Source organism: Cnephaeus nilssonii (assembly GCF_951640355.1).
Source record: "Cnephaeus nilssonii genome assembly, chromosome: 11".
NCBI lineage: Eukaryota > Metazoa > Chordata > Mammalia > Chiroptera > Vespertilionidae > Cnephaeus > Cnephaeus nilssonii.
Window position 1 is genome coordinate 80,875,854 of NC_137082.1, and position 23,943 is coordinate 80,899,796.

General features: G+C 43.0%; 1 protein-coding gene across 6 annotated transcripts in view; it reads left to right on the forward strand.

Annotated features, from left to right (window-relative positions):
- SETBP1 (SET binding protein 1) overlaps positions 1-23,943 on the forward strand; it is a 344,286-nt gene that overhangs the window by 308,828 nt on the left and 11,515 nt on the right. For all 6 annotated transcript variants that reach the window (XM_079784470.1, XM_079784471.1, XM_079784472.1 and 3 more), the window contains one exon: positions 5,116-5,286. In XM_079784470.1, the coding sequence (XP_079640596.1) occupies positions 5,116-5,286 (171 nt within the window). The remainder of the gene's footprint in view (positions 1-5,115; positions 5,287-23,943) is intronic.

Sequence of the window (23,943 nt, forward strand, 5' to 3'; positions counted from 1 at the left end):
CAGAAATTATTAGAATGTAATTCTTAGAAAACAGGAACTTCAACTGTTTTAACTGGTGCCATGTCCCTGGGATGGTATTTGTTGAATTAAGGAATAAGATGATGCAACAAAAATAACACTTTTATTGACTTTGACACAGAAAAATATTATTTCCCAAATCCTAAGGGTATCTATTGGCCTGATTCACTTTCTTCTGTAACATACATCCCTCTTATTGCCATAACTGGTACTCATTTGCAAACAAAAAAAGAAAAAAAATCTGAAAGACAACCAGTATATGAGAAAGGGGATTATTATCAAATTTTTAGGAGCAGTTTCCTCTTGTGAAAAAGGTTATTTACTGCTTTACCCAAAAGTCAATGTGCTCTAGGAAAGGAAAAGAGCATCGAGTTGAATCAAGAGGCATGGATTTTAACACTTCTTCCCCACACAGGATATGTGAGCTTGGGCACACCACCTGGTCCTCTGTGCCTCAGTTTCCTTATTTGTGAATTTGGACTTTCACCATCTGCCTCTTGTTACCCACAGGGATGTTGCAAGGGGCAAAGAGCACAATGCATGCCCAAGTTCTTTGCAAGATTAAAAGCCACTGACTGCTCAATATAGCATACCTCCCAGTCCATGCCCAGCCCTGCATTCTGACATCTAAACGTAGCCAGGGAGTTGACTGCAGGTGTCAGCCTCTCCCACTGTGCCTGCCTGGCCTTTGTCACCAGGAAACATCTGCGTTTGCATATCTTACAATTAAAAAAATTAAGGTGTTCCACAAGTCTATATTAATCACATGCTGTTTTCCAGATATACCCTATCTGCAGTAGAGGCTACAAAATGAATTATAGGTGATCCCTGGATGATGGTCCCATCAGTCCCTTTATTTTAAAGAAACTTATGAGATGAGGACCCAACTAGTTCTTACCACTTCTTAAGAGCTGTGTAATTTTAGATAAGTTGAGTGGCCTCTCTGAACCTCCATTTTTTTTTTTTTCATCTAGAAAAGGGCTGTAAATAGTAGCCATCCCACAAAGGTTTTCTGTTTGTTTGTTTGTTTGTTTGTTTTTCCCATAAAGAAAATGAGATAAAGAAGATAACTAGCTTTATAATTACTCTAGGGTGAGGCTGGTTTTTATTAGCCAAGGTCACAGAGGTTATTAAAGGGATCCTGGGAAAGCTAGCCCCCATAGAGCCTGCTTTTCCTCTGTGACCCCTGTGACCTTGAGCAACCTGGGGAAGAGGTAATTGAACAGCAACTACTACTTTGGAGGAAACAGAATCAAAATATCGAAGCTATTGACTCACCCTGAAGGCAGTAAACAGTGCTTTGGTTTCTGACCTTTTCGCATCCTGGGGCAGTCAATAACCTGGCCGCTCTATGCAGCGCCTGCCACTGATTCTGATTTGGGAGTACTTTAACCTTGAACTGAGCTCCAGGTAACCAAGGCAACAGGAAGTCAGCTCCTGCGTTGGAGGAGTAGGAATCCATAAATCAAGTCCCTAATGCAAACACGGTGTGCAGGTAGAGGTTTGAGGGGATAAGTGGTCTATGAGAAATTACCTTTGAAAATGAGTGCCTGTCCCTGGGCAGGCTGCAGCACAGTTTCAAAGACTTTGAACAAAATGTATCAATAGAGGTCAACAGGTCATAACAGAATGTTTTCATATAGGCTTAGCTTTTTTTATTTCCTCTTGGCTCTGTCTTTAATTATGAACAGATGTTGGATCCACAGAGTTATTAGCATTGTTATTTCCTCCTTTAAAAATGCGCTGGCCTCCAAACAAAAGCTGCAGTACAATTTGTCCTGCACTGGGGCTCGGGGATGCTCTGAACACATCTACCAAGTGTGCTGTCCATGCAGTCGGGGTCTGAATTTGACATAGTGGTCCCTTCCCAGATGAAAGCCTTTTCGTCTTGAGAACTTGGTTCTGGACTGTTTCACATTCACCTGGCCATTTGGGGATGTCTCCATGGAGCGTCAGCGGCCACCTGGAATGAAGGTGAACAAAGATTTGCAGGGGCCAGCCTGCCCAATGCTCTCTCCCAAGAAGTCACTCATTCTAGTCTTCTGAGACCTCTGTTCTCAGGCAACATTTGTGAATTGCAAGTGCTGTTAGGTTAGCCTTTGTTCAAAACTTACCCAGTATTCTTACCCCTATTCTTACTGTATTTCTTGGAATGTTTCCATAATCCTTTCAAAACCCAATAATGTCTGAAAAAACATCAGGGCTTTGCCTCCCCCCCCCCCCCTGCTTTTTTTCCAATTTGTTTTCAAATTCATTGGATGGCAGCTAGCAAACAGTACTATAATAGAAAACCCTAAATTATCTAGAGTTTTCAAGACAGCTAAATAGTGACAATCTGAATTATAGAGTGTTTTTAAGTGTCATTTTATTACTTCTAACATATTCTCTAACATAAACACTTGAGTAGCAAAGTATGCCCAATAGAGATATGATCGGATCAACTTTAATGAAATGATGTGGACTGAGACTAATTTGGATCGGGAACATTTGCATGAAAATGGGTACAACCAAAATGACTGGAAATCAGTTTGTTCCCACGTGAGAGTTAAATATCCACCTGCTAATCCTGTGTATGGCTCATTCTCTGAGCATGTCATAATGCAAGCAAAGAATGACTTGCCCAACCTGGGTCCACAGGTACAAAGTTGACAGGTATTAGTGAGTTTTCCACAGGAGCTGTTGTCTGGTAGGCCTCTGAGAGCTTAGAGGTGAGCTGTGGACAGTACGCCTGTGTCCATCTGATGGAAACACACACGGCCGTAGTCCTGCCCCGTATCAAAGTGGGGAATTTGCATCAGACCCAGGGCTCTTGTCTCCACTTCAAATCTGTTAGCCAGCCAATTGTTCAGGTACATCCATCTGCCCAATACCCATGCTCTGGTATAGACTTCTAGATTTTTCCCAAAGTATGCTTATTTCTCATTGGAACAAGAGTTTAATACATGTTTGTGATTCTAAATATATTAACAATAACACAGGCTAAGGAGTCAAAATAAATTCCCCACCATTCTTCCCTGGACTTTTTGTCCTTAGAATAAGCAGTACTGTGTGTGGGAACTGTTTGGGTGCATCTTCTTGTGGATGATTCTGCGTCATGTTACATGTTTATACATGTGCACTCGCCTGTCCCTGGCACACCTGCATATGTGAAACATTTCACTCTATACACATTTCTTGACTCCCAGAGGGTTTTACTTTGCAGTCTTTCTATCATAGAATTTCATGTTTGCCTACATGCACTGTCAAAATGCTGTGAAATGTAAAATCCAAAAGAACCTGCACGGCATTGTTATTCTCAGCATCTGATGCGGGAGGTTCAGAGATTGGGATGGAGAGTTAGGGGACGGGAGTGGAAGGGAAATGAAAATGTCAGCATGGACACAGGGTTCTAACTTAGATTCCTGGAAGAGTGCCTTTTCCATGTATAGTACAAGGACCTCTGCATCCTGGCAAGAAACAGGCCATTGGCAGACGGGTCGTGGGCAGGTGTTAGAAGATGGACAGGTGAAGCAGGATGATCTGGCTACTTGGAAACTCCCAGCTCTGACATTAGGAGCTGTCTGAGTTTGGTCAGTTTTCTCTTAACCTCTCAGAAACCTGTTGCTCTCATCTGTTAAAATGAAAAAAAATAGTAACCTCCTCACTACATGCTTCACCGCTGTCATTAGGCCCAAGGGAGCTGCTCCCTGTGGAGGAAGATAATGTTACTCCGGGAGGGGACTGTATCACTCAGGTTACTTGGGATAGGACAAAAAGGATCATATGATAAAGCCCCACTTGTTGTTTGTTGCTGCCAGTGGCATAGAGCTTGCAAATGAAGAAATTCTGAATCGATTTTCTAGTCTATTGACTGTTCGACATGGATACAGAACTTGCATGCCTCTGCACTTATGCCCGGGTGAGTCGGAGAGTCACTGTTATGCAGCTGGGATGTGGAAGGTGCTCAGAGTTCCTTGGTCTTGTCAGGGAAGAGAACGGACACCTTGCTGCCTTGTTTCTGCTGGGCCTGAGGACACAGTGGGTTATATTAGCGATAGTCGCAATAATAGGAATAATAATAATGGGAAACAGTTACATAGCATGGACTGTGTGCCAGACACACCGGTCTAAGCGCTTTATGGAGATTGACTGCTGGATGCTCTCAATCACCCTTAGGAGCGTGTTCCATCCCATTGGTACAGTTAAGGAAGCTCAAAGCTTGGAGAGGTTAAGTAACTTGCTCGTGATCACACAGCTGGAAAGTACGAGAGCCTGGATTCCAGCCCAGGAAACGTGGTTCCAGAATAGCTCCAAGATTTGTCATATAGTGAATTTCCAGGCCCTTCCAGAGGCACCTCGCGAGAGCCTTCCCAGGCTTCTCGGCACCATAAAGGCATGACTTATGATGGTTGTCGTGGCCAGACACTCCAAGGTCCCACATCAGCTCTCGCTTGGCCCAGTGACTGTTGCTACACAGCAGTCCTCATAGTGTATCTTCCGCCTCCAGCAGGCTGGTCCTCATCTAGATCCTCTTCCTTTCTCCATCTATGACATCATATGCCTGTCCCTCATTCTGCTGTTCTAGCACGACCTCTGGAAAGCCTTTTCTTACTTTTTCCCACATGAGTCCCTACCTGCATAGGACTCCCCAAGCACCTAGGATAAAGGACACACAAGCCTACCCATACTTGCTGCCCAGCAACTTCTTCTCATTTAGTCTTGTCTCCCCTGCTGCCTGAGAGGAGCAGCCTCGTGAGGGTGGGACCCACTTTCCTCGCCATGCTGCACACAGCACAACCTCCGTAGAGATGGCCTTAGTGATCCTCAGCAGGCAAGAGCATGTCTGATGGAGGAGTATTCTGCTTCTTTAGGCCTGTGCCCTGACACCGCTTCCAGGCAGCCAACCTGGAATGCCCTCACCACTAACTTTAGCCACAAAAACAAAACCAGTCATGCTGCTAACTTTTTTTTTTTCCTTTGGACATTCTAAAATTTTATTCTTATACCAGAAGGAGGTCAGATCATTTCAGAATTTTCTCAGATCACTTTCAGCTTTTATGTTGTCTGTCTTCCTGTTCCTTCAAAATAACTGCAGGCTTTGGGGTTCTCGTTTCTCAGGGATGCCAAGTCCCCACTTAAAAGTGGACCAGACGGCAACGCATAGTAAGAACGAGGGCTCCGTGTCCACCATGATGACCAGGAAGAAGCCAGCTGCGGTTGACAGTGTTGCAATCCCACCCACCCCAGTGTTATCTCTCCTCGCTGCGTCTGCAGCAACCTCAGATGCAGGTGAGCACTTTGCAGATGCTTTGGGTTCCCCCCAGAGAAGGTGGGCGTGGAGAAGACCTCCTGGGAGTGTGCTATGGAATACAGGTAAGAGTCCTCTGCTTAGCCAACCTGCCCCACCGAGCGGGTGAGCTGTTGCAACCCTGGTTTTTTCAAGTGGGAGGAGGTTCCACAAGGATGGTGGTCAGCTCGAAACTAGTGGCAAAGTCCTCTTGAAGAAGCTTTTCAGTTTATTCTAACACATGCCCATCCAGTGAGCAGCAAATAATGATAACAGTACTAATTACTCTTTGTCAAGCTTTAGTAATTACGAATCTCAGCGTCCTTATATAGGCTACCTCATGTAACTCATAAAAAACTCTGTAAAATAAATGCTTGTGTCTTCATTTCAGATGAGGAAACTAAGGGTAAAGGAACTTGCCCCAAGAACATGTGGACAGTCAGGATCCCAACCCAGGTCCTAGTCCCATGCTCCCAACCACTGCATTTCCCAGTCTTGTTCTCCAGGGTTAGGAGACAGTAATCAGAGTTTCCTGAGGCCTTGATTCATTCTACCCTCATGATGTCATGGATCCCTTAATAGTCACCAGTCTCTTCACAGGCAGGTGATAAAATATAAATTCCTTACTCAAATACCCCTGAAGCTTTGCCTTCCTCTACTCCCTCTCACCAATCCCTGCACCAGCCCCCATTTTGCCATACTCATTCCGACTGCCAGGAAGGTAGGCCTTGGACTTGGCTTAACACCTTTCTTTGAGGACAGGTTTACTCAGTTCCTACATGCACCCCACAGACATTTGAGGCCACACCTCTTTCAAGTGCCTGCAGCATCCAGTGTCTGTACCATGCATTCACCTTCCACATGAAAAATGTCTTCTATTTAACCTGTTCTCCCTCAAAAGACTTGTACGTAACTCTGAGGTAGAATCCATGATTTAGGTTATCGCTATCTCACAGCACATGGAATGATGGCCCATTTCATAAATGTTTGTTGAATTGATGCATTGATCAATGTTAAGCATATTGCAGTATTTAGTAATGACTATTATGATTAGAAGCCCTAAAAGAGACTGATTATTATTTTTTAAAATATATTTTTATTGACTTCAGTGAGGGAAACGGAGAGATAGAAACATCAATGATGAGAGAGAATCATTGATCAGCTGGCTCTATTGGGAATCGAGCCCACAATCTGGGCATATGCCCTGATCTGGAAACGAACCATGACCTCCTGGTCATGACCAGCTGGGCGAGACTGGTTATTCATATTCACAGCAAACTCATCTTCTAAGTCAGCAGGTTGCTTTTTTTTTTTTAGCTGAGAACTCAACTTGTCTACATACCTGCCTCCTTCATGGAAATTATTGGTAATTATAAAATGAGTCTAATTGACATAATAGGAAAAGGTATTTGGAAGGACACTTCCTAAAGTGAGTTCATCAAAATATCTGTAGGTGTTTTGTGATTAAGATGTTTCCATAGTTAAATGAATGTGGGGAATGCTGTATTCTTACACCTGATTTCTTCCTGCAGAGCCGTTCAGAGCCTCTAATTGACCAGTGTTCATTGTGAGGCTTCTGGATGGAGAGACACAGAATTTCAGAATTTCACAATCTCATCTGACCACAAAACCTATTTTTCATGAAATAGCTCTTAAAATCCTATTTTTCATGAAATAGCTTTTAAATAGCTCTCAGCATCTCTTTGGAAATGGTGTTCTCACCAGCCATTTGGGAAATCTTGCTCTGAAAGCATGGGATCATCTCTCAAACATGATCATAAATCTCCACATCTTTCACATGCTAGATGTGAAATGAAAAGTTTTTGGTGGAAATGTCAGGTAAACAATGTCAGCGAGGAGTACAAGAAGAGGTCAGAGGAGGGAACATCACGGAGGAATGGGAGGAAGCTATCCTCAGACTTGATGGATCAGCAGCTCCTTGGGGGCTGGGGGGGCGGGGCGGTTGGGGTGCAGGCAAGGGGGGCAATGTGACAGTCCCGGAAGTGGGAGCTGATGTCCTGCCTGGAAATCCGGGAAGTTATCCCTCAGCTGGAGCGAAAGATTGGGGCCACAGTCTGCACTGCCCACCCAGAAAATTGCTTCCTCGACCTTGTCGGTTAAGCTGCAGAGACCTCCCTTTATGGATTTGGAAATTAGCCTGCATGTTTCCGCCTTTGCTTGCCAAGCACGGTTATTTCCCAGGGGCAAAAGGCAGACAGGTGGTCCCCTGTTTTCTTCCCCCTGAACTCGTTCCAGTCAGCGTGCGAGAGCACATTCTTGGAATCCCAGCCTTCTGTGGACTCTACTAGGTATTTGCATTCAGTAGTTTACAAATATGCCGAAGGGGCATAGAGACAGGTGGGTCTTAAACTTTTCAACCTGCCTGTCTGGCACTAGCAATCAGAGCTGAGCCACAGCTCTCCTGTTTCAGAATGCAGGAATGCGCTGTTGTTCATTTTTAGGCAGTGCTAAACTGAGACCCTCATGAGAACTTCACAGACCTGGTCCATTTCCAGGTCTCAGGTGGCTGAGCAGAACTTCTGAGGGGCCACAAGCCAGAGGTCCAACCCGGTGCTGGTGGCCAGACCTTCCTGAGATTCTGCTCTCCACAGATATGCTGCTTCCTACAAACCGGAGTGAGCTTAGGTCCCACAGGCGGGGCTGGTGTCCAGTGTGATTCAGAGAGACCTCAGAATCTCTGCAGTTTGCAGTTGCATGAGGTCATGCAATGGGACTGGACCCAGTTTTTAAAAAATATATATTTTATTGATTTTTTTACAGAGAAGAAGGGAGAGGGATAGAGAGAAACATCAATGAGAGAGAAACATCGATGCGCTGCCTCCTGCACGCCCCCTACTGGGGATGTGCCCACAACCAAGGTACATGCCCTTGACCGGAATCCAACCTGGGACCCTTCAGTCCCAGGCTGATGCTCTATCCACTGAGCCAAACCGGTTAGGGCTGGACCCAATTTCTTGATTTACCACCTGGTTTCCAGTGGAATCCCACTTCTGTCATAGGCTCAACATTAGCCAAGGCAGGTTGCTTTCTCCCTAACTGTGGACTCCTTCTTATTTTAGAGAACAGTGAGCAAAACTCATAATTTGATCGGGTGGATAGCCTAACAGTGTCAGGCACACAGCAGGAGATAAATCTTTTCTGGGTTTAATTTCATTCGATTGGGTGTTTGTGCATTAGTCATACATTTCTGATGAGACAACTCACTTATTTTTTTGTTTTCTTTAGAGTCCCCTCACTCATCTTTCACTATAAGCAAGGTCATTTAGAATTACCTGTGGCTGTATAGAGAAATCCACTTATTTTCCACTAGGTCTTTCTTTCTAGAGAATGGTTTTGAAGACCCAGACAAGTGCAAAGGGCAATAAAAGAAAGAACAGTAAAACTAAGGGGCTTATTCAGCAAAATTAACTTAAGAGTTTATTGAGATTAAAAAATACCGAAATAATTGCATTAATTAGAAATTTCTTTCATTTAAAATTAATGGATGCTAAAATTTCTGGTACGGTGCCTGACACATAGTAGATGCTCAGTAAATCATCACTGAGTGAAATGAATGATTGCGAGTCAGCAGCTGCGTGCTGATCCAGCACCCAGTGTGATGGGAGACATCTGAGAAAAGCATGGTCAGCCTTGGAACTGCTAAACAATCAAATGGAAAACATTTGACAGACATGAGGGGGGCTGTTGGGTAAATACTTACCAAGTAATTAGTCTATGGTTCCACCAGTACTTTTTCAAACAGGTGATCTTTGGAAAAAGAAAAAGAAGGAACATTTCCTATTTTATTTTATAAAGAAAAAATGAACATTTTCCACTCTATTTTATAAACATTATAATATAGGAGAAATGAAGGCAGTTCAGAGGTTTAAATATACCTTCTAGCTCAAGTGTGTGTGTGTGTGTGTGTGTGCGCGCGCGCACACACACGAGTGCGTTCATGCATTAAGGCAATTTTTCCACTTCTCAGAGTCTGGGAGGCATGCTGATTATGAAGTTATTGATTTAGAAGCGGGGGTGCAGAAGAGGGGTTCCAGGAGAGGGTGGCCAGACTGAGAAAATGTGAGTTTGTGAGCTACTGGGAGGAAGGGATAGCGGTGACTGCCTTCATGATCAAACTGCTCTCAGGCAGCTCAGCCTTCCTGATCAAACTGCTCGATAGCCATTGATCAGCCACAGTCCCCTGGCACAAGGAAGGTCTGATTCCAGGGAGCAGTACATCATTACTGTGAGTAATTAGGGCCAATACAGTAAAAGCTTCAATAAAGTTTGCTCAAAGGGCTGCATAATTTGAAATAACTTCTATTGTACAGTCCCAATCATAATTTACTAACCATATCGGATCATACAAACCTGAATGGGTCGGGCTAATTTTTCTGATCTACATATTGAGCTAACTTTTTAGGGAGGTCATGCAAGGCGTAGAAGTTCATTATCTTCCTACTGAAACTTGGCCCACCTTTGTATTTAAAATGAGACTATTATTAAGTAGACTAGAGGCCCGGAGGGAGGGGGGGGCCCTAAGCCAGGCCTGCACCCTCTGCAATCCGGGACCCCTAACCTTTTTCTTACCTAGCTAACCTCTTCACATTTAAAAAACTTAACTGAAATACCACCTACTCTAGGAAATCCTCTTTGAACAAATCTCTTTACAGTGTGTATTAAGTATTTTCATAGGATACCATTCTTTTTCTTTAGCAACAACTTAGAGTGGATGCAATGTGCTTCTCATTCTTGTGTCTGAATTTTTTTCTTGATGTTCTTGTAATAGCGAGGCTTATCCAATTTATATTTGCCCTTCAAGGGCTTATATTTGGTCCAGTTTCTTAAAAAAAAATTTTAAGCAATAAATTTGGGTTGTGATAGTAAGCCTCACTTGTAGTCAAGCCTGTAGGTTTCCCTATCTAAATATTTCTATAATACCTATCAGTCTAGCATACCAGAGATTGTGTTCATTTGTAGAAAATAACAATAAATGTCACCTGATCATTTGATCTTTTAGTAATATTTTATAGCAAGATGTATTATTCTAGTAATTTAACTATTACAGAAGTGAGGCGTACAGAAATAAATCACATTGAACAATAAACAATGTCTCAAATATCAAAGCATAGTACACTTAGGGCCTCCCTTGTTCTGTGCCTCAAATATCATAGCATAGTACACAGTTTACATGGAACTCAGCTTCCTTTAAAATAGGAAGGGATGCCATACACATGAAGCAGCTACTTCCACACATATTTTTTTTATTTAATTCACAGGACATACTCTTTGTACTAATTGTTGGAAAATCACCCTAGCAATTGCCTCTGTTCCTCTCTGTATTGTTGCCTTACATTCTGATGTCATTACTGCGCTTTTATCATCCACTCGCTCTAATAAGATTGTGAATTATTTAAGGGCAGAGATCATAACTTGTTTTTACCCCAGAGATTGACGGAATTGCCAGCGTTATCTTTCATGTTTCTCTGTCAGGGTGCCTAGATCAATACTCAAATGCCATCCAGTCCAAATGACTGTGATGAGAGAGGCCTACCATTGCTGGAGACTTCTGATTTTTATTTAAGGGGCCTCACTTGTTCTGTGCCTTTACAGAGGTGTGAGTAGGGGTTGAGGGAATTTGGGGAAACCCAAACAGAATTCTCCTCCTGCAAGATTTTGCTAAGCTGGCACCCGGGACCACTGGGCAGCTTCTTTGAGGGACCGCCAGGCATTTGTCCAATTAAAACCCGGACACACATCAATAACAAAGGCACTGGTCTCCTACTGTTAATGCATGGGGATCAAACCCCAGCCTGAAGGAATTCACCCCCACAGTCAGGACCGGGCCGATGGGTGGACCTGGGCTGGTGCTCCTAACGCTGAGGAGAGGGAGACTTCCCGTGACCCGGGAAACTATCAACCAAAAAATCAGAGAAGCACAGAGGATGATTCAAAAACATGAAAGATAACGCTGGCAATTCCGTCAATCTCTGGGGTAAAAACAAACCAAAACAAAAGCCTGAACTTGTACATGAACACGTGAAAAAATGTTGCTCAAGGGAAAAGCAATTCAGACCCAGGCCGGAGGGCTGTGGGCTAGAGGCCCTGGACTCCGCGCCAAGTGCCCAAACAGGTCCATTGTGTAGGCTAGTCAGCGGAGCAGCTTCTTCGCCCTGGGACCACTGGGCAGTTTGGCTTGGCCTCTTTGCCCCAGGACCGCCAGGCGGGTTGGCTTGGCCTCTTTGCCCTAGGACCACTGGGAGGCTTGGCTTGGGCTCCTCACGGCCACTGAGCCTCCTGCCTACCCGCGGGGCCACAGGATCTGCGGCGGCAGGTGCACAGAGCAGCCGGCCCCACCCTGCTGTGGGTGCCGCCATCTTGTTATGGCGTGATGGTCAATTTGCATATTCTCTCTTTATTAGATAGGATTACAAATTCTGCAGGAACTAAGTAAAATGCCAAAGAAACATAATCCCTGTGGTTCTGTGCAGTCTAGTGTAGAGATGATTGAAAAATAAGCAGACATATCCTTCTTCTTCCCTCCTTCTCCTCCTCCTCCTTCACCTCCTCCTTCTCTTTCTTTCTTTCTTTCTTTCTTTCTTTCTTTCTTTCTTTCTTTCTTTCTTTCTTCCTTCCTTCCTTCCTTCCTTCCTTCCTTCCTTCCTTCCTTCCTTTCTTCCTTCCTTCCTTTCTCTCTCTCTCTCTCTCTCTCTCTCTCTCTCTCTCTCTCTCTCTCTCTCTTTCTCTCTCTCTCTCTCTCTCATTGATGGTCTCACATCTTAAATCCAAGGAGAAAAACAGACATGCATCAGAGTTGCTCTCATCAAATATCAACTGTTCAAGGTGTAGCCCAGTTCAAGATACCCAGAGGGGAGCACAGTGAAGATGGTACTTAGTTTGTATCTGTTTTGCATCAAGGCTAAACCATATTCTCTCAAACTATAGGATCTGCCTTATTTAAAACTACCAGAGCCTATGAGTAAGTGAAACTATTTAAATTTCAAAGTCTCTTAAATTTTTAGACATTTTGCTTCTGAAGGGAGAGACTATATACATTAGATAAACCATTTAGTTGTTAACCAAACTATCAGTCCAACCAGAACTGACTGATGCCTATAATCAAGATGCAAACTTTTAGCTTGAAAAATTACCTTTACAAGTTAAAAGAATGGATTCTTCATCCTAAGGAATTAGGGTGAAATCCAGTGGTCTAGTAGCTGGAGCAAAATGATCATGAAAATTGCTTCTAACGCCCAAATTTGTGATACTTGATTTTTCTCTTAACCAATTGCCATTTATGGAGAGAGGCCCAGAATAATGAAATAATATCCAGGTGTACAAAGCAATGCCCAGGAATTTGAGAATTAGAAAATTGTTTATATTACTTGTTTCTTTGTCCTATGTGGGATCATGATCTGGAACTCCTAACCAAAATAATAGGCCACTGCAGCCAAAAATCAGGTCTTTCAAAAGAACCAAAATGGAGCAAATAATTGTTCAAGTTAACAGGATTTAGAACATTCAAGGCCCATAAGTATATACATTGACGAAGTCTTCAAATTGTGAAATAAATACCTGCAAGTCCACACTAATCATTTAAAATATACAGTAGAAAACCCTAAAAACAAAAATATCTAGAAAAAAATAAAAGCTTTATTTTAGAAACCATTCAAGTTGTCTGTAAAGTGCTACTAATGGACCCATCTTGAAGCAGCACAGAATCACTCTTTGCCTAGAGCTCTGCAGAATGTGCGGCTCCTGGAAAGCCCCCCACCCCTCTTCTCTGGGCTCTGAAGGGGGGAAGCCTCTGTGCTTCACTGAAGACCCCATCACACACAAAAACTCCAAAAATTTGTTTTAATTTTGCCCACACAGGATGAAATAAGTACTTTTCTGATTTAATCTGGACATCCTAAAGCAGTTTAGCTGAGTCCATGCCTGAAGCTGTAAGCATTCAGAGAGGTACCAAAACTCCAGGACTGGCTTTCTGCCTTCTGCTCCAACCTGAATCTCCTTGGAGATGCCATCAGCACCAAACTTCTCTGGAGTCTTCTCTCTACAGTTTTCAAAAACTATAAACTCATGTCAAATATCCATGCAACTCTTCGTTAAGGAAAACAACATGGTGACAGGACTGGCCCAAGGAAGAATTAGAGGATCAGGGCATTATGGGAATGTGGCCATCAGAGAAAGAACATCAAGCAAGATTGCTCAGTTAATGTCCTAATGGGAAATAAAACCATAACCTCTAAAGTTATCTTTTCTATTTCTCAGAAATCATTTGCATCTGGGCAAAAACCTGCAAGTTATCATATTACGAGGCAGAGTCTGGGCATTTGCTATCAGTGGATAGCAAATCCAAAAAAGGCACATTTCCCTAGCCTAGATAGTTAATAATCACTAGGCAGGCCCATAAAATTATACAATACTCTAGGACTCCAAAAGAACAAACACCCTTCTGTTTGCCTTGTTTCTAAGTTTTGGCTCATTTTTTCTTCTTACCACTCACAGGCCATGCAGTGCTCTCGTTGACTGGACGTGTTCTTGTTTACAATGGCCTGCCCTGAATCTCAGGGCTGCACTTACCAACAGGGTGATCTCAGACTTCAATGAACATGGAAAGCATACCACCTAGTGTAGAAGGTTGTGGGGAGGACTAAATGAGATAAACCTGGTGAAAATCCTGGTTGCATGCCTGCCCCATAGTAAGAGTTCAGCAAACCAGTGCTATTGCTGCTATTGTTACTGTTGCTGTTGTGGTTACTGCTATTTGGGCTTTCCATCATGGAATATTCCCTCACCCACTCCTCAAGCCATCTGGATGGCTAATTCATGATTATTCTTTAAGACTCAGCATAGTACTTCAACTCTAAGATGCCTTCCCTTATGCCCAGTTTGAGAACCACCCCATGGCCAATATGCATACCACAACTTCTGTGCCCCATAGCTCCCTGTAAGCCCATTGATCATTGGTCTCTACATTTAACAGTGGCTGTGTTCTCATGCCTGTGTCCCAGGCTGGACTATCCACTCCCTTATTTTCAGTAACTAGCACTGAAGTGGACAAGTAATAGATAATCATTGAGTACTAGTCAAAATGTGTTAAACAAGTGTTTTCTGTACAGGACCATCTGGTGCATGATAAAGCATAATCTAGCATTACATTATTTAGAGTTGAAATGGAATGATGTGACTTTATTTTCCATATCAGCACCAGAAATAGCAAACCATCCTAATAATGTTGAGCATAGAGAACAACCTGAGAGGGACCTCTGGGGCCTCCAGAGTCCTTTGTTCAGTTATGGCAGACCAGCTCCTGACTAATCCACCAGGATATCCTGGGGGAAGGTTATTGTCAAGTTCAAGAGTCGGCCTATGTGGTATGATATATGCAGTACATTGCTATGGGTTTATTCCGAGAAGGAGGATCCTGTGTCTCCCTTCACGTGAAAGTTCTGTGGGATTTGTAGGATGAGCCACTCCATGGAAAGCTGGACATTGGCCTAGGTCAGTGGTTGGCAAACCGTGGCTCGCGAGCCACATGCGGCTCTTTGGCCCCTTGAGTGTTCTAACGCCACTTCTTCAAAATAGACTCGCCCAGGCCGAAAACCGACTTCTGTGCATGGGCCACGAAGTTTCAATCGCACTGTACGTGCGCGCCCGCACGTGGTATTTTGTGGAAGAGCCACACTCAAGGGGCCAAAGAGCCGCATGTGGCTCGCGAGCCGCGGTTTGCCGACCACTGGTCTAGATTGTACTTTATTTTACATATGATAGTCTTGTGGCTGGAGTATTGCTTTCCCAGGGGGAGCAACCATTTCCTATTTAGGTTTTTGTCTCATTCAATAAGGACTGAGTATCCCATAAATCCCTTGATTTATATGGCTGAAATAAGAGAAGCAAAAGCCGGGAGCATTGCTTTTAAACAACATAATCATATTTGGGCGTGAAGACCCTGGCATAGTAGATGCTCAGTAAACAGGTCTGGTCTTGATTGAACTAATTTTTTTTTTTTTCTCTCCAGAGCTGAGATTTTAGAGAAGACAAAAGGCTTAATGACAGGTTTGAAAGTCTGTGTCTGAGAAATTTAACTCAATTTATCTTCTTGAAATGCTTCCTACAGATTACACTCCCAGCCTCCTCTTGCCACAGTCAGACCCTGTTAAAAATAAAGTAATGATAATAATACATTTTATCTTCTTCCCAGTGATAGTATCATTCACACCTCCATTGAAGCCCAGTGGGAGGTTCGGCTGTGAGGCCCCTGCTCAGGGGGAGTCAGGTGCGATTATTGTAATGAGGACTCCATGCTCTCAGAGAAATGCAAGAAAGAAACCCTTCCATACGTGAAGCGATTTCTATTAAGATACTCATTTTATATCAAATATTCTTTATAAATGGAAAAGAATGAAAGGAGGCTCATCCAGGGGTAGATTTTATGCAGCCAAGAAGGAAAGGGCAGGAATATTTTACGATCAGTTTTGAGATAGTGCTGTGCCTGCCTTGTTCACTGGCACTTTCCATTTCCACAAGTCTAATTAGATTGTTGTTTTAATGGCGGTGAGATAATTTAGTGGCGACTGAAAGCAACTGTGTTAATGAGAGGGGGTGGGGACAGTGCTGTGCGTTTCCTGTAATTAACGGAGAGTTTTTGAAAAACTTGGTTCCAGTGAAGTTGGCATACTGAGCCCAGCTGTTGGGAAGGGGGGCCAGGTCTTTCCTGCTCCTTGCTGCGGAAATGGCCTCAGGCAATGTGGAAGAACTGTGTAATGACTGTCATTAAGAATGATCCTTAGTGGTGCGGGCAGGCAGGAGTCAGTCTCAGAGAAAGGAAAGACAGAGAAAGAGAGGCATGGAGAAAGGGGGCACTGAGAAAGAGTAAGGATTGTGGACAGATGTGGCAAAGAGACAGACAGACATAGCACCCACCCATAAGCCCTCTCCATTCTACCCCTGAGACCCACTGGAGTAATACTAGGGTATTCTCCCAGGGGGTTTGGGTCTCCTGCTACTCAAACTGGAATTGACTAGACCTCATTAGAATAGACTAGAAGGCACCTCTACCAACCCCTTCATGTTGCAAATGAGAAAATGGAGCCCAGATAGGAGAAATGAATTACAAAATATTACCTGAGTCGGAATTAGGAAACCTGGAATCCTTCTGGCTACCACACAAATGCATAGTGGAAGCTGGATTTGGAATTTAAGGATCAGGGTTTTTGTGGCCTGCAGTAATGATTAACTAAATCCCTCAGGTAAGTCGCTGAGTGTAATTGAGACTTCTGAGCCTCAGTTTCCTCATTAGTGAAATGGGGAAAACAATGCCTTTTAGGCAGTGGTGAGGAAGAAATGAAATGGCAGATCAAAACACCAATCACATAGTCAAAACCATATATCACTTTTATGACCCCTCTCATGTCAGAAATGAACTCATGTCATGTTATGATTTAATCATGTTAAGTCATAATTTAGTCATTTTATGACTCAGATCATAACATCCATTAATTATCATTAGAAGTTTTATCCTCACTCCACCCTCCAAATACCCTTATCTTAGGGCACAGCCCTCCCCCACCCCCCACCCCCACACACACATACACACACACCACCACCACCACCACCACCACCACCACCAGCGAGGGTATTAACTGCCATATGGAGCTCATCTTACTGAAACTTCTATAAGTCTTTGGTATGAATTGTCAAGAGTTTTTAAGCACCGATCACTTTGATACATGTAAGTGTAAGATTAGACGTGCCCTAGGGGAACTTTCACACTGTTTGGGAAGGCCTGACTCCAAAACATGAGATGACCAAATAACAATTTCAAAATGAATAGATTGAATAACCTCAGAGAGTAATGGAGCTATCATTTCGCAACTGACAAATCATTGATTTCCAACTGAGTGGTACTAAGGGAGTTCGGAAGACAGTGAGATGATCTGGTAAGAGAAGAGTTGAGGTGGCCTTCTAAGGATGAATGGAATTCACATGCAGAAAGAATAGGAGAGAGACGTTTACATCTCTGAGATATGAGTGTATGTGGAAACAACAGAGGAAGCTGGAAAAGAGGTTTGGGTTCAGAACATGGAGTTCCTGAAATTCTCGAATGAGGCCTGGTGACCATTCTGAAGGGCAGCATTAGCAAAATGGCAGCCATGGGCCAGTAGCCACTGTGGTTGTATTTTGACTGGCCTCCAGAGGGTTATGCCTTTCTTTAAAAATTAATTAGCAGCTGGGAAATGTTAGAAGATTTACATAGTAATCCAGATTTCTGGCTTTTTGAAACTCTGACTATCTGTTAACTTTGGGTTCAGATTTCTACCTGCCAGCAATTAATCGACACAGAATAACATTTGGGCATCAGACGGGCCATATTCTCTTTAGTTTCCTAGGTCTCCCCTCCAGCCCCCCTACCTTCCTTTATAACACAGTCCAACTTCACTCATTATATTGGCTGTCTGGCTCCCTATAGGAAACAAAGGAATTTGAACTGAAAGGAGTAATAAAATCCAAGCACTGTGCAGGAACACATAATCTAGCAGAAGCAACAAGGGTAATCTGTAGTAATCTCTTGTATTATTAAATTATGGAATTTGGGGATTGGAAGAGTTCTTTGAGATTGTGAAATTGAGAGAAAGTTGGCACTCCAGTACAGTCAACAGTGGGAAATTAACAGGGAAACCCCAGCCTCATTCCTATCTAACTCTCTGTCTTATTTTTGCTTCCATAAGGGTGTATCTATTGTATGAAACTGGCTTTGAAATAGGGCAGCCCTTGCTTGAATTCTTGAGTCCATAACCTCTAAAATGTGTGCCCTTGCCTTAGCCAGTTTGGCTCAGTGGATAGAGTGTTGGCCAATGGACTGAGGGATCCTGGGTTTGATTCTAGTCAAGGGCATGTACCTCGGTTGCGGGCTCAATTCCCAATCCAGGACACATGCAGGAGGCAGCCAATTGATGTATCTCTCTCACATCCATGTTTCCCTCTCTCTGTCTCTCTCCCTCCCTCCCACTGTCTTAAAAAGCAATGGAAAAATAGCCTTGAATAGGGATAAATAAATAAATAAATAAAAATAAATAAATAAATAAATAAAATATGTGCCCTTGGGAAAATTATTTAATCTCTGAGGTCTCAGTTTTCATATCTGTACTATAGCACTAATAGTATCCTCATGTAGTTGCTAATTAAATGAGGAACTACGTGAAATACTGCAGACTGCACTGTAGATTCTCCAAAAATGTTCGCATCTTCTTTCCCTTAATTTCATATGAAAGTAGGAACAATGCATTGCACTTACCTTGTATGGTCCATAGTATGATACAGAAAATGGACGTTACAAAAATAATCATTGAGTAAATGAATGGTGGAAACCCATGTGCACCTCCCCTAGCAAAGAATAAATTTCCTTTTTCTCCCCTCTCCTGTACCCAGGACTCCTAAAATGTGACATCTGTTATTTCAGTTGTTTGCAACTAACTCTGCTGGTTTGTTTTATGAGGTCGTTTTTGAAAGGGACACAGAAGAGAGCTCCACTGCTCCCACTACTCTCAGAGTGTCTTGCCTACCGAGGAATCCTCTTCCCCAGGAGTCCTTATATGTTTCCTTGATTCCTCTTTAAGAGAGACCAGAGAGTTTTCATGCAACATGAAGAAACTTGAGTTTGTGCTATCAATAGATAGGTTCAAAAGACAGAGCAAACCTTCTGACAGAGGGATTTGTAGCTGCTCCATGATCCCAGCAATGTCTGAACACCCTGTGTGGCCTGGACCCAGGGCTTGCCCATAAAGATGACAGAGCTCAGAACAAAAAAGAGTAAGCCCGATATTAGCTTTAAATTCAGCAGGGGATCTAGACCAGCCTCGAGCAGTATCCCTGGGTTGCTGGAGTTTCAATGCTCAAAAACCCTCCTCCAAGGGACTTTCATGCCCTCCAAAAGCTGAAGGTATTTTGAGAGGATTTTTCTTATTTTGAAACCCAGTTTAGTTGGTGCCTAAATGAAAGCCACAATCCTGGTCTTTGTCTCCCACAAGTTGCCAGAGTTAAGTGATTTGGGCTTACATATGGAAAGTTCATTCTGTTGTGTAATTAATGGGAAGCAGACTTTGGGAAGCTGATGATCCAGGCCCTTATTTATATGAGAGCATATGTCTGTGTTTTGTTTATGACTCACTCTCTTACTCCACGAATTGTAACTTGGGTTTGTTTATGCTAACTTTTCCTAGAATCCAAGCCACATGGTATATGAGCCAATAATTTATGGTCTCTAAAAGGGAAATATGATGAATGAGCTTTTTCCTCTTAAATTGTCAAAACTTAAATTGAGGAAGGAGTATTTGCTGCCTTGAGTCTGTCCAAGCTTATATTAGGAAAAAAAAAAAAGGAAAGAAAAGCAGTAACTTAAAAAGACCCACAAAAAAAGTACTGGTATATTGCTCAGAACTTGAATGTATAGGTATTTGCCAAGACAGCATGTGGACACTCCCCCACAATAAATCATTATAATTCTGATCCAAATGTTCAGCAATGAAAAAAACCATTCATATTTTCTACCCTGTCCCTCTCTCTCACTCACTCTCTCTCATTTTGGTGTTAGATAATCCTATATAATAAAGAGGAGATATGCAAATTGACCCTCATGCCGTAACACCGTCACAAGATGGTGGCGCACACAGCGGGGACGGGGGCCAGCGGCCACTCTGCAAGGCTTCCGCCAGGGTTCCTGCAGCCTGTCGGGGGCACAGGGGTCCTGGTGGCCACTTCCCTTGGCTTCTGCCGGGGTTTCCGCAGGCCCCTACGTGAGTGCCTTGGGGGTCCCAGCACCCACTTCGTGTGAATTCTGCCAGGGTTTCTGCGGCCCCACATGCATGCCGCAGGGGCAGGGCCAGAGGCAGGGCATCGGGGCGGCACTCCAGGACTCAAGGCCGTTCCACGGTGCACTGGCCCTGTGGCTTTGGACAGAGGTAGGCAGTGGTAACATGTCTCCAGAGAGAACCTTAAGCTTTTATATATATACTGAAGCTTCTAATGATATTCATGCAAGAATAGGCCTTCCTTCCCCTGGCTTCGCTCCCTGCAAGTCCTCGCTCCCGGCCTGAGCACCGCGCCTGTAGCTCCCTCCGCCGCCTCCCTTCCCCCTCATAGCAGGCATCCTGCCCCTCCTGGCTGCTCCATGCCTGCATATGCAAATCAACCCACCATATTTGTTGGGTTAATTTGCATACTTACTCCTGATTGGCTGTGGTGTAGCGGAGGTACGGTCAATTTACATGTTAGTCTATCATTAAGTAAGATATACATAGATACTTGTCTCCGTTTTCCAGGGAACCCATGGTTTTAATCAATCTGTGGCCTTAAATGCTCAAGCCGGTTTGCTTAATGGAGCTCAATAAGTTCCAAACTTGTTTTTATCATTGAAAGGCCACTTCTATAGAGTGGTTTGGATATCAGAATCTATTTCTCTGTACTTCCATGTTTTTGGTCCTAGCTTAGATACTCCAAATAGTTAATGGGGCCCCAAGGAAAGTAGGGAACTACTGAAATAGGTGAGGATCTGATTTAATTTACAGTGACTTGGATTCCCTTCAGTGAATCCTTTCATATTTTATACACAGACCTTACAAAAGTAGATGTTAAGCCTAAGTTTAGGTCATATCACATAGATTGATTTCAAGTAAGTGAGCTGTGCCCAGCACAGTGCCTGGTACAAAGTGGAGCTCAAGCAATATTTGTTCCAAGAATGAGTAAGAATGGCTAAGACATCCTACTTGTCCCTTAAGAAAACACAATTTAAGTGGAGAGATAAAGGTAGATTAATCCCATCTCCTTAATAGAGGACAGACTGTCAAGTGATATCAGAGAGATGCAAGCAAGATAGAAAGGACCAGAAAGATTAATGTTGAAATGAGAGTCCTCAGGTGGCTTTTAGGAAGATAACTTAATTGGAGTTTTAAAGAATGGGTAGAATGTATCAAGATGAAAATATAAATGAGAACCTTTAAATCTGAATCATAAACTAAATTCCAGTGGGAATTGGAAAGCACTGGAACCACACCTAGTTTTGTTTTGTTTCGTTTTGTGTTTTTTTTTTTTTTTTTGTCTTGTTCTTTCTCACTAAAGCAGGAGAATTGCCTCTGGATGAAAGATAAATGTAAGATATTTTCACCAGTTCAACATCAGATGCAATATCCTCTTTGACAGAAATAATAGAGTTGGGCACACACCTGTAGGCTATGCAAAGTTATTGTTTCTATGGTACATCCATCATCTATTAACTAGATAGACACAAAAATATGTGAACGTCTAAAGCAATGGTATAAATTGCTTATTGTTTTTATGAAGAATGCAGGAATACTTTGTGGTATAAATTGAAATATTTTCTTCAATCCTATATAATAAAAGGCTAGCATGCAAATTGACCGAATGGTGGAATGACCAATTGCTATGATGCCCACTGACCACTAGGGGCAGATGCTCAATGCAGGAGCTGCTCCCTGGTGGTCAGTGCACTCCCACAGGGGGAGCACTACTCAGCCAGAAGCCCTGAGCCAGGCTCATGGCTGGCAAGTGCAGTGGCAGTGACGGGAGCCTCTCCCGCCTCCACAGCAGCACTAAGGATGTCCAACTGACGGCTTAGGCCCGCTCCCTTAGACTGTCCCTCAGCCCAGTTGACAGTCGGGCATCCCCCCACAAGGGCACCCGGACTGCGAGAGGCTACAGGCTGGGCTGAGGGACACCGCCCCACTGCCTGAGTGCACAAATTTCATACATTGGGCCTCTAGTAAGTTTAATAAAGAGGGAAACCATGGCATTCATTTGAGACACTTGAATCATACCCAGAAGGTGTTAAAGAGACAGTCATTAACTTGGAGGGTATTAAACCCCATAGAAATCCCTAAAAATCTGGGCACCCTTTGACAAAGCAAGATTAAGACTCCAATTTTTCACAACAGACTAGAACACTGGACTGAAACCAGTAAAATTAAACTTTGCTGATTTAAAAAGAAGGTTTGTAGTTAAACTTAAAAACCAATTTCACATAGCAGTGTCCAGATTGGTGGCAGTTTATATGAAAACATTTAAGGGGATTAATTGAGCTTCCATTTAATACAAGCCAGCAGTGTGTTGGTGCTACAAAAAAACAAAAACAAAAAAACACCTGAGTTTAGTTTAGTTTTGTTTTTTTAATATAGCCCTTATTGATAGATGCATAGTTCCTTGATCATAGAAATTAATCAACCCAATTTTTCTGCACTAATCACTTCATACTTGGGAAATCAGTTCAATTCTGGGCACCAAAGTTTAAGATGATATTTGGCATATAAACACCCTCTAGAGAAGGGTGATCAAAATGGAATATAGTCTAGAATTAATCTCATAAAACACAGATGAAGGAATAATGGATGTCTTACCTAGAAGAGAGAAGACTTGAAGGTGTATGACTATTTTTATAGGAGTATATTTATCTAGAGGTAATTTCCCTGTCAAGAAATTCAGAGATTTGTTTGGAGGCACAGAACTAAAGAATGAAAAGTCAAGACAACATTGTTCTAATGTCTTGGTGGATATGTTTTCTCTCAGATCATAAACAACTAGACTAAGTTTTTAAGTAAACAAGTGCAATTATTAAGACTAGGAAGAAAACAAAACATGGATAGCTACCATTTGATGTAATTCTTGAAGTTCTAGAATAGTCAACAAGGATTTGTTTCTTCTGAGCCTAAATATTTAAAATGTGAAAAAATTTTATAAGATCCTGTTTGCTACATTATTCTTTGTTCTTCCCTGTTTGTTTGTTTTTTTTTTTGGGGCGGGGGGTTATTTGTTTTCAAAATTCAAAAAAGAATGAAAATACTCTCACAATCAAGTAGGAATATGCATCTATAATATTTGGAGTATTATATAGGAGATGATTTTTATGGTTAAGGATATAGCTATGCCATATTTGAGAGAGAAAAAAATACAAAGAGCCCATTGACAGGGTACGACCCCCCCCCCCTTCCCGCCATGTGACCACCTGGCATACTGTGAGACTCAACAGATGGAGCTTTCAACTTTTTGGCTTCAACTACATTTCTATCCAGCCTTTCACATTGTCTAGTCAGTCTGCAGAGCTTGAGCCACGTGCAACTTACAGAAGTCCAAGTTGCCTGAAACAGACTAGGGCTAAATGGCCCTCGTATTCCTCCGTTTATGAGTGCTGCCACTCTGGATTCACTCCTCGCCCAAAGCCTAGAAAGACAACACTGTGATGCTAATAAATATCGCCCACCTATCCCTCCACCCCCCGAAAAACTCACAGACTTAAAAGACTCTTCTGAGGACACACCCTGCACAATTCCTATTAAAGAAGGTGTACAATGTCCCTTATAGGCATCTGTAATCGCCTCTGTTGCTAGTTCTCAGATCTCTGAGCTCTCCCCTTCACCCAGCTTTCTCAAGCCTGCCAAAGTCCAGGTTACTTTTCTTAGGGGTTCCTCGAGCAAACTAATAGTGTCCTTACTCAGCTCAGGTTCTCTCTGGAGACACGTTACCACTGTCTTCCTCTGTCCAAAGCCACCAGTGGTTTGTACCAAACCCAGCTCATGAAATGACTGGTATTATTTCCTCGTGGTCAGAGAAGTCAGGGATTCTAAAAACCTAAGGACCAGGTCCTCAGG